Genomic DNA, 11757 nt, shown 5'->3' with positions numbered 1-11757 from the left:
CCCTCGAGATCTAAGATCTAAGTAGCTACCAATGTGCAAAAAAACAATGTGCAAAAAAACAATAAAACCAGTGTGCATCGATGTATACAGTGTGCATAGATGAGGGCAATGTGCGAATTTACAGTATAAACAGATGATAAATAAATAAATAAATAGCACCCAGATGATAAATAGATGATAAAAAACCAATAAAACCAGTGTGCATCGATGTATACAATGTGCAAATTCACAGTATAAGCAGATGATAAATAAATAGCACCTAGATGATAAATAGATGATAAAAAAAAACAACCCAAAAAACAGTGTGCATCGATGTATACAATGTGCATAGATGTGGGCAATGTCCAAATTCACAGTATAAACAGATGATAAATAGCAGCAAGCAATATATACACTGTAAACGAGGAATAGCCTATATAAAAAATAGCAATATGAACAGTTTAAACAGCAGAAATAACCTAAATAGAATAGCGAGACAAGCTAGCCTTTTCGTGGTTTACATTTAAATTCACTGGGAAATCTGGATGTTTTCATTTGCGATAACTGTGTTGTTGCTTGTTTTTCTTTATTTTGTGGAAAACGTCACGCCTTAGCAACCAGACCACTCGAGACGCATCAACGAGGCTTTTACTTTGGAGGCAGCGGCCGGAGGTGGTGTGTGTGAGTGTGTGCGGCTTGACGCCAGCCGTCTGGAGCGACACGGGGGAGCAGCAGCAACTAGTCCGCCTGTCTAACCGGAGCCGCTGCGACAGGAACGACCAAGGAGCCACGGAGCGGAGCGACACGGGCCTTTTTTGAGCTGATCTCGGTGGATTAACGCGGCGCACAGTCGCTTCCTCGCACAGGCTTTTATTTCGGAGAGCAGCGCTTCCTCGCCAATGGCCAGCCCGGTGTCAGACCCCGGACAGTCTCATCAGCATCACCCCGGCAGCGAGTCGGCCGCAGACTCCGCGTTTCTGGAGGCGCAGAAATGGATCGAGGTGAGTTATCAAGTCTGTCCAACTCCTCATCACTTGGCCTCTTATCTGCACACACCGTTTGTCAGCAGCGTGTGTGTGTGTGTGTATGTGTGTATGTGTGTGTATAAATAGTTGTTGCTTTGCATTATCTGCAGCCTGATCTGCTCTTCCTTTCAGCAGCAGCGCCGCTTTGCTTTTATTGCCTAGTCACCTGTTGAAAGGTGACACAAATTTGTGATCACTCGCCTCACCAGCTGACGAAAAATCATAGTAATAGTCTTATAATATTCCTTCAGATACTTCTAGTGTCTGTGCGGCGCCCAGTGGGGAGTTATAATCATCCTTTTTCATGTCTTATAATATTCCTATAATAACTTGCACTGCGTCTGTAGTTGCCTACTAAGTTTAAAGCGGCCTTGCTGTATATATTTGAAATCTCCTGTGTTTTCGCTTCAATATATAACGCTCCAGAATGGAATGCTGTACAGTTGTGCGGTGTGTTTGCTGTGTCAGGCTCTCTGTGGCTGTGTGTGTGTGTGTGTGTGTGTGTGTGTGTGTGTGTGTGTGTGTGTGTGTGTGTGTGCGTGTGGTGGCTCCTACAGTAGCCGTGGCCGCTGCGGGGCCTGGTGCGTGTTTGGCTGCAAACACAATGAATGCATCATGTGGAATGGATTTTTGTCTCATTGCGAGCTCGCCGAACAATAATCGCACAAACGAGGTTTTGTTCAGAGGGAATTTCAATCACGACACTCGCTGTAGGCCCCCGCTGCATCGGACTCTGTCATCCTGCGGTGAGCTGCCCTCCTGTCAAACACTGGTGACTCCTGCCTGCTGCCTGTTGCTCGGATGCTACCGCAGCTTTGAAAACCCCAACCTCAGTTTCTGTTCTGACCGGATTAAAACAGGGGAAGAAACATCAGATTAACCCTTTGTGGCACATAATTGTCCTTGTAAAAGTCTGCTACAGTGCAGCAAGGGCTGTGATAGAAATTATAGGTCCCAGGCACAGGATGGGACACCCTAACCCTAACCCCCCCCACACCTGTCCACCTATCCACAACTCAAACACACCTTTTACACACTCTAAGTGCATTTTTTGCACATCACAGATTAAAATGATTAGACAAATTTTACTCCTGCTTGTTCCAGTTTGCCCAGTTATGCATCAGTTGCTGTATCATAATTATGGGAAATTGTGTTTGTTTGCAGTATTTCAGATTTCATCAAAAAAAAAAAAAAAATGGTGAAAACCCATCCCAGACAATATGAATTCATGTTTATGTTGGCTGCTATGTATTGATCATCTGCCCCCGTATAACAAGAGTCATTTTCTAAGACACTCTTGAGAACCGTGTGCCTGTTAAATCGTATTCTGTTGGGGTTGAGACAACATTCAGTGTTTGTGCTGCTTCTCAACCCGCCCTGTGTTAATTAAAAGTAAGGCTGACTATTAAAAATCGGACTTTTAACCCTTTATGGCAGTTCATTGTTTTAAAAAAAATGGTACCGTGCATTCTTATTGGTGGGACTGTCCCATCCCACGCTGCATCCGGTGATATGTGCCGGGTCAAACCCTCGCATTTCTTTTGGTTGATGGTCGGCTCGCCCCTCTCTGCCGAGAAGAACACATTTAAGGGTAATTTTCATGCACTTTGAACTGTCAAGCTCTTTATTGTTCGGAGCATTTTAGTCTGCATTTTCTGTAATGCCAGGGTCTCGCTCTGAGCTTTTGTTCCGTGCGAATATCTCCGCCTTCGCTTTGACCTTATTTTAGCTCTTTTAGTTGTTATTTATGATGTTCTTATGACTTCATGCAACCTTATCTGTGAATGCTTGTTTGTGACCTTGTTTAATGGCTGCAGACCGGTTTCTTTCTGAATAATAAAGCAGGGGGAGAGAGAGTGAAGTGGTGCTGAAAACCAGAAATCCTGTTTGAGTGTCAGGCGCCTTCACAGACCTATTTAGCTGCACCGAGCTCCTCGGAGGCCCTCATCACGTCTTTAAAAAGCCACTACTGACCCAGAATCTGTGCAGCAGATCGGGGCTAAGAGCTGAAAAGCGAGAGGCAACGGACACCGCTCTCAGGTTGTTGTTCTCCCATCGGATTCATAACTGATCTCTACAATCACATATGAGAATGACCCGGAACTGATTAGAAAGATTAGCTGTCTGCGGTCACACTGCTCACAAAACAGATCTGGGTCACATGTCGGCAAATTTGGGCCACTTTGAGCTTGAAGGACAGATTTCAGGTTAATTTTCCTGCACTTTGAGCTTAGCTTGATTCAGACTTTGTTTTTTACAACCCCAGCATCTCTCAGCAACCACCTGTTGTGTCAACGCACGGTCCCAGGGTCTCGCTCTCCGCTTTTGTTTTTAACTTCAGTTGGTACCAGTATCTCTGTGTCGGCTTTTACCTTATTTTAGCTCTTTTAGTTGTCATTAATGATGTTTATATACCTTATGTATGAGTGCATGTTTGTGCTTTGTGACTGTTTTTTAATGCCTGATTTGAAAAGATGAGCTCTTTGTGGTCACACTGAGCAAAAAATCAGATTTGGGCCACTTGAACTTGTAATGAGAACGCAGCCTTTAACGTGATGCTCACTGCCAAAGCCTTGAGCCTTGCACAATGATGGGTTCCCAGAAGTCTCCAGTGCATGTGGTGCTTGTGAATCGGTGTGATTTTTTTCTTGTTTTTTTTTTTTTTTTTTTTTAACAAGCTTTGGTTTGCTTGTAACTGGGCAGCATAAACCTAAATAAACCAAATAAAAAATGCAACAAGGCAAACCTCTCTGCTGTGGTTTGGATTGAAAAAAAAAAAAAAGGTAAAGACAGAAAAGCAGCTGGAGGTGTGATGGCACCCTCACACTCTCCTCTGCATGTGAAGCCGGTGCAGATCGTTTTCCTTATTTAGCAGCTAACTCATATCCTCCACTTAGACATTAAAAAAAAAAAAAAAAAAACTTCCTATGAAATGTGTCACCGCCACGCGAGCGGGGAGCGCGCAGGCAGACGGTATCCCGGCAGCGCGGCGTGTCAAACCCAACACCTCCGAGCCGCGCTCACACCTGCGCCCCTCCCGCCCTCCTCTGCAGCAGCTTCCTGTCAGCGTCTCGTCAGTCACGCCGGCGGTAATGACGGCGTTTAGGCTCCTCTGAACTTCAGACGGGACTGACTGGCTCTTTGATGAGGTTGGAAACCTTTAGTTTGTCGGGTTGATTGATCTGAGCCACGCAGCCTCGGGGTTAAACGTATTCAGCAGCCAGCCAGTGAAACTGCCCGACTGCCCCCCCCCCCCCACCACCCCCCCCCCCCCCCCCCCCACCCCCTCCCAGACACACACACACACACACACACACACACACACCACCCCCATTTTAGTGGTTTGATGAAGATGCTTGAAGACTATTTCGCTGCTGGCAAATTTCATATCAAAGTGACAGCAGAGCGGATGTGAGTGACGTCTCCTTCGTTCATCATTGTTAACTGATTAAAGGCAGAATATATATTATAACAAAATGAAAAGTATGAAATGATGCGGCTGGAAAAAGCACGCAGGAGATGCAGTAACCTGATCAGACTGGTGCCGCCCGGTGACCTCTGAACTGCGCCGTCTGACGGAAGACACAAAAGACACGAGGAGAAAGAACGTCTTGTGTTAGTTTGGGGCTGCAAGGGTTAATCATTTAGTGTGAAAGATAAAGACAAAGGCTGATAGGAAGTGATCAAAGCGCAAAGTGATGTCTTCAGCACTGCAAAAACGCAAAATCTTACCAAGATTATTTGTCTTATTTCAAGTGTAATGAGATATTTTGACTAGGAATAAGACATTTTTGACTTGAAATAAGGCAAATAAGAAGTCAGCTGGGTTTGAAGAGTCTTTATTTAACCCTATAAAGCCATTTGCATCATATATGATACACGTTATCAAATAACACATTCCATTTTCAGTTTAATCAATACTTGACCAAAATACTGTTGTATACCTTTGGAGATTTTGAGTTTTTGCAGTGAGATGTCTTAATTAGTCTGACCAGCAGTCAAAAAATTATTTTATAAAGATATGAACAGAGAAAAGGAAGGCGATCTTAGCATTTTAGCGATTTTAGTGAAGCTGGAGTCCGTTTAGTTTTGTGTTTTTGCTCGACAAATCACTAAAAAAGTTCAATCGATCACCAATACTGTACTCAGGCCTTCTGTTTCGGTAAACTAATCAATCAGCTAACTGTTTAGTGACAGCTGAGATGAGCCAAATCAGAGAAATCAGCTCAGTGAAGTGTTTGATGTTGGCTGGCCAGTCAATAATAAACTGCAGAACCAGAGAGGAGATAAAAAAAAATGAGAAGAAATAAACAACAAGGGGGCTTTAAGTTTAAGTTTCTTTGCTGCACACACCTGTCAATCAATCAGAGTGGGCGGGACTTTGACGGAGCGTGTCGATCAGACGATGGAGAGGCTTCGGTCGGGGTGTGTACATGTGTGTATTTACGTATTTTTTTCTTGCCCAGTCGCCGCAGGCCTCTGTGCAGGGAGGCTTCAGCTGAACGTCAGACATGCAGCATGGACTCTGTTCTTTTTTTGTTTTGTTGATCCTGAACTCTGCCTCGACTTGTTCCCTGTCTCCTCTCCGTCAGTCCCGTGTTGTCTGAGTGTCTCTCTCTCCGTTTGTCTAAGTCATGGCATGTTCAGGGGCTCCGACGAACACACAGTTCCACTCTAACATGCCCTGAATAGGAAAGTGATATCATCGACGTGTCAATCGCTGATTTCCTTGCGGTGATATCGCCGTGCGAGGCAGGCCGTCAGCCCGTCTGCTCGCCTGCACACCTCATCTTCATTTCACTCTCCATGCACACTTTTATCATCGGCCGTCCATGCAAATGAATCGTAATTAAATTAAACAACACCTGTGGAAGCTGTAACCCGTGTAACCATTGTCTTAAAAAGGTGTTTTGTAATAACTGAGGCGGAAGGAATGTTTGTAGGCGGCTAATCCAAAAGTGGATTTGCTCCAGTTTCACTGATTGAGCGGCTAATTTGTGCACTTTGTACTTTCTAGGTAGGTTTTTGCTGCCGTCTTGGACTTGACTCTGTTTTAAATGCCATCCAGCGTCCAAATTACTGTGTCATTTCTCATTTTTCCCACCTCAAACAATCCAGTTTGAACTCTTGTCCTTTGGGAATTACACGCAGAAGATCACATGAAAAACCAACTCAACAACTTTTACTACCACCACATTTTACATCACCCACTTTAGCAGTTTTTCCTTCCAATTCTGTTCTTATTTTAGTTCAATTTCAGGAAGTCAACAGTACTTGGACTTGAATGGGAGAGTTTAGTCTCGTCCCCCCTCCAGGCACATCTCATAGCGACGTACTGTAAGAGAGCGAGTCTTGTTACGCAGCAACAAGAGGACTTCTCAGTGCGAGACGTACAATGGACAGTGGGTTATTCTTATCACTCTGCAGATACACTGTGTGTCCATGCAGCACATCTGGGACTGTCGCTCCGGGATTCACAGCCAAACAACCGTGTGTGTGTGTCCGCTGCCTGAAAGTGAAGTCAAATACAGACGTCCGCGGTGGAGCTAATCCAAATGGAGTTAGATATATCAGGTTAAAGCGGCGTGAGGGAGCAGACGTGATGACAGCTGCCGGCGTTTGGTACGGAAACTCTGATGTACACACGCCAAAAAAAAAAAAAAAGAAAAGAAAAAGTGTGTCTGTTTTTCACATCCGTACATTTACTTGGCAGTCGCATGCGTTTGTGTTGCTTTGCAAAAAGAGAACGTGAATAACAGCAGCATAATTTAATGATAATATGATAATATATGAGGTGGATAAAATAGATGAAGCACCTAAAACTTTATGAATATGAATTGGCAACTCTGCTGTGGAAGGCAGTGAATGTAGCATTTTAGCTAACATCAAATCATTACTAGTCTATTCATTTTTAAGACATAAATACAATGTAGGACTGACTACCTTGTAGAGGCATCAATCATTAACAGCAATTCAGATCAAATATTGATTCAGTTGGCGATTTAAGAAAGATTTATGTTGTTTTGGAATCGTTCAGTTTGATTTTTTACTTTTAGCCAAAAATGTTGCATCCATTAAAGGTGCAGTATGTAAAATTGAGCTGGTATAAATGAGGACATTTAAACTCAACTGACCAAAAAACAAAACAAAAAAAAAACTTGAACAAGCAAACAGTTTGAGACTCACTGATAAATTACGTGTTTATTCCACATTTTTTGTCAGCTGAGTTTGAAGAGTCTTTATTTAACCCTATAAAGCCATTTGTATCATATATGATACACGTTATCAAATAACACATTCCATTAGTTTAATAAATACTTGACCAAAATACTGTTGTATACCTTTAGACACTTCCCCTGTTCACCCTGGACCATACCATTGGCACTTCAAGTACTATCATATATGATACAACAGAAAAACGGTATGTAATAACACATTTTTTGAAAAATCTTTTTTTTTTTTTTTTTTTTTTTACATTTTGTTATAGGACTAAATAAAGGGGTTCAATTTAAAAAAATAATGGAATTTTCTGCCAATTCTTTCATAGTTCAGGCTTTATAGGGTTACATTTAAAACACTGATCAATTTTACATAGTGTACCTTTAAATAAACCCATGCACTATCATGAGACGACCATTTTTGCTATGAAATGTGAAAAATAATAGACAACATATTTACTCACAAGTATTTATTGTGGTGGGATCAGTTGCTTTACGGCACAGAACAGAAAGAGGGCGCTGTTCAGCTAAAGCCTCTCTTCCTGAACCGTTTTCCCGCCGCCTCCGGCAGACGGTGGAACGAGTGAAACGCAGATGGAAAAATGTCTTCCAACGTGTTGCTCCTGATCACTGAGATGAAAGAGAAAGCAAACGCACGAGAGCGCCGCCGCCAGTCCTCTCACCCGCGGACGCGTTTGTTTACGGTAGTTTTACCGCGGTGTCACCGTTAATTTGACGGTGATTGACTCACGTTCCTCCGTCTGCTCTCGCCTGGAGCTCCGCCTTTTCATCTCTCTTCCTCTTTGGGTGCAGTTTGTTGTGATTTTCCAAACTTGTTCCCCTTGGCACATAGTTTTTGCTGGGTTTTTTTTTTTTTTTTTTTCATGAGTGGTGAAATGTGGGCACCAGCTCTGTGGCCTCTTTGGAGCTGTGCTGGGTGCCTCATCTCGCTCTGGAAACTCACATATCAAAGTGGTGACCTCTTTTAAAGCCGACACACACACACTGCTAACTAACTCCAGCTTCATATGAGCGCAGCAGCGGTGCACAGAGACGGTTAATTGTGACGTGTTGGGAAACTATTGTCAATTCTTTTAAGTGGCTGAGAAGAATAAAACTTGTGTGTCTAAAATTCATCCAAATATAGATGAGAGATACTGCACTTAAATGCACCTAAAAGGTATCTTCTCCTTCATTGTCTATAGTTTCGGGCTTATGATCTGCTCCAAAGTGCTTAAAATTGATGTTGCAGTATTTTTCTGGTTCCTCAAGACTGGAATCCTAAACCGCTTTTGCCTTTTTTATCTTTATTAGCTAGACGCCGCCTTTCACTTCAGTGGAAATCTACCACTTCAATGGAAATTTTTCCTCAAATGGGAAAAGATAAGACGTTCAATTAAAGGCAAATCTAATCAATTCCTTAACTAAAAGAAACGGTCCTGTGTCAGTGCCGATACTGGGCTAAAGTATCTGTGTCAGTGATTTTACCCAAGACTGATATCTGGTACCAAAAACCCTGAGCAGCATGTCAGTAATAAATGCAAACAGACTCACAGAAGCCTGTATCTCTCCAGTTATTTTAGTTATTAGTAATGGATCGGATTGGTACTTGAAGGCATCGATTGCCTCTTAAAGTTTTGGACTTGGTGTCGTATCGGTAGTGAAAAGTGTAGTTCAGTCCCGCTGAAGCCAGTCTGCTGCCATGAACAGCCAAAAGGTGCGTTCCGATCGCCCTGTAGCTCCCTGTGCAGTGGACTACACAGGGTGCGCCGCCATGTTCAGTGTGATTCCAAACCACAGGGAGCAGTTCGAAGGGCACTGTGACCTGTGCAGGGAACAAGTGAACAACAGTTGCTCACTTCGCCCAGTTCGCCAACGGATATTACCCATCAGTCATTGCGCGCCGGCGAGTCGAACCAACGGTTAACTGAACCACCTCGCTTTGAACGACATATGCTGCCTGTTGTCATGGTGACGAGGCGGCTCGAGACGCGGCGGTTATTTCTCTCACCACTGTCATTATTAAGGATTTTAAAATAATCTGTCAGTGATCAACATATAATATGACACAATTTGTAAATGATGTGATGCGAATCTCTTCAGGAATGACACCGTACATCTTGCAATGAAATCACATTTATTTATCGGTTTTTGCTTGTTAAGCTAAATTGATTATGCTGACAACAACAGGGTGCACGAGACGTGACGCTTATTTAGGAATGACAACCGTACATCTTGCAAATGACAGCTGTGATGTGAATGAATGAAATAACATTTCACAAGACATTTCACCGGGGCGTGTTTTGGAAACTCGGCCGGAAACAGCTGTGACGTTGCAGGGTGTTCCGATTGGAGTAAATTCGTGAAGTGAAGTTCCCTAAGCCGACGTTACCTGTGCAGGGAGGAGGGAGTAGGGAGCTCTGTCGCGGTGCACTGTGGATCGGAACGCACCTAAAGTGTCCTGTCAGAATGTCCTCGAGCAAATTATGGTTATTGTCATGGTTTTACCCAGAATCTTCCATCTTCCATGACGTCACTCAGGTCCGTTCTCTGCCTGTCGCTCCTTCCTGCGCGGCGGACTGACGGCGTCATGAGAGCGCTGAGCCTTTCCTCCGTCAGGATCTCTTCAAGTAAACGGTTCAGAGAGATGGATCGCCGAGACTCGCAAGCAAACGGAAAAATGTGGGATGAGAAGGAAGCGCCTGGTGGAAACTGAGGATGTCCCCTTCATCACTCACCTTAACGCTTCGCTGAGCTGGAAATCCTTGTTCTGCCACAACCCCCCCCCCCCCCCCCCCCTCCTCCTCCCTTTGACAGGGCAGCTCTAACCACGGGCTCAGTGGTGTACATAGTTAATTGTATTATTCCTGCACAAGGGGAGCTGTGACGATCTGACGTGATCGGTCTCGGCTGCAGAAATCCTCCTCATGTGGCGTCTTTGCATCTAAAGGTCATTTCTGAACAACTCTTACTGCTGATTTCATCGCTTTTGATAAGAGCGGTCATTTCTCAGCGAAAGTTAAGTGTGTTTTACGGCTGTTATGAGTTGACAAGTGCAGAAGTGAATAAGACTGGCAGATGAGCAGATTCTCTCTTGTCAAACCTCAGAAGGAAAGAAGTGGAGGGTTGTTTTATCTCTAAAAGGTGCACCATGCAAAATTGAGGGTTGATTGAAGTAAGGATTGTGTAGTAAGTGACAAAAAACGTGGAATTAATTCTGACTAAGAAACAGTCTTCAAGTTTCATCGTTTTTTTTCATCGTATTTTTTGGCAGATGAGTCTAAAGAGTCTTTAACTAGGGCTAAACAATGTGGTTAGAAAATCATAGTGCAATTAGTCTGACAGATGTTGTGATTTTAATATGATTTAATATGATTCACATTTTCTTTTTTTCACTGAAAAAAAGGTAAAATGATGGTGTGATTTTTTGCTGAGGTCTATGCCAAATAATCATGTTTTCTTTCATCTGGAGAATATGATTAGCAGCATTTTCTGTCGTGCTGTTCTCTCACATTTTGCCTTTCTAAAAACAAAAATGCAGTTGTTGTGGTTTACACATCTCGCTCGGCCAAATTCTGTTTTAGTAATAATATTTCAATTAATTGTTTAGTTAACAAGGTGATGGCTTGTTTCTCTAAAGCAGAGATGTTCAACAAGTTCCTGTTGAATGAGCTGCACCAGCTGTTTTTAGAGCACTTTGACATTCATTAATATTCCCGACATCAAAGCATATCAAAGCGTCTGATTGAACAACACACTGCATGACCGTGAGTGCACGTCAGATGATCTGCGGTCTGTGGCGATCCAGGGCTGCATAAAATTACACGGAGGACGCTGCAGCTTTTCTCTTAATGGAGAGTAAAGTAATCAGACTGAAGGCCTCTCTCTGCTCGTAGAGAAATCAGCTGGACGGCTTCAGTCTCTCACATGAAGGAGAAAGCCTTGACTGTAAGATGCTGTTACATCCCCAGAAACGTCCCGTGGATGAGGAGTTAAGCAATAATACTGGGGAAAAGGAGCACTCGTACCAAGAAAATTATATTTTTTTAACACTGTAAGTTGAATTCCACTTAGCTCAGGATAAAGGCCTTTACATTGGCATCAGAACCCTACCCTGTAATTAGACAAGGGTGGTGTAGCTTTAAGTGCAAATAAAGAAGAAACTAATCATAAAAATAAAACTGCCAGCAGCATCGTTTACACGTTGTTTCCCACGTGCTTTTATTTTGAAATTCCCCTGCTTGCAGCCACAAGGCAGCGTAAACGCCATGAGGCTGTAGCCACTGGGCACCGATCGCTCATCAGCTGATCAGAGGCACAGGGGATCAGATTTAGAAGTCAGATATAATGTCTTTATATTGGATTTCTTTAGCTTTATACAGCTAGTAAACCTTGGACTGTGTGCTGATTATTTTAATTGTCTCCTAATGTCTTCGCTTCAAATTTGCCTCCTTAGTCTGACTACCAGCCTAAAAAAATCCCAAAGTATTAATTTTATAATCACATGAAAGGAAAAAAAGTAAGACAGAATGAGT

The 11757-nt window shown here is 43.2% G+C and overlaps 1 protein-coding gene across 3 annotated transcripts in view; it reads left to right on the top strand.

Annotated features, from left to right (window-relative positions):
- The first annotated feature begins 720 nt into the window (after window positions 1-720).
- The window catches only part of LOC115366655 (LIM and calponin homology domains-containing protein 1-like), a 146741-nt gene continuing 135704 nt past the window's right edge, over window positions 721-11757 (top strand). For 2 of the 3 annotated variants that reach the window (XM_030062211.1, XM_030062210.1), the window contains exon 1: window positions 879-980. In XM_030062211.1, the coding sequence (XP_029918071.1) occupies window positions 879-980 (102 nt within the window). Of the gene's footprint in view, window positions 981-11757 lie in introns of all 3 variants that reach the window. The other variant, XM_030062209.1, reaches the window with a different exon arrangement.

Source organism: Myripristis murdjan, chromosome 10 (assembly GCF_902150065.1).
Source record: "Myripristis murdjan chromosome 10, fMyrMur1.1, whole genome shotgun sequence".
Lineage (NCBI taxonomy): Eukaryota > Metazoa > Chordata > Actinopteri > Holocentriformes > Holocentridae > Myripristis > Myripristis murdjan.
The sequence above is the reverse complement of the archived record's forward strand: the minus strand, read 5'-3'. Positions and strand labels throughout refer to the sequence as shown.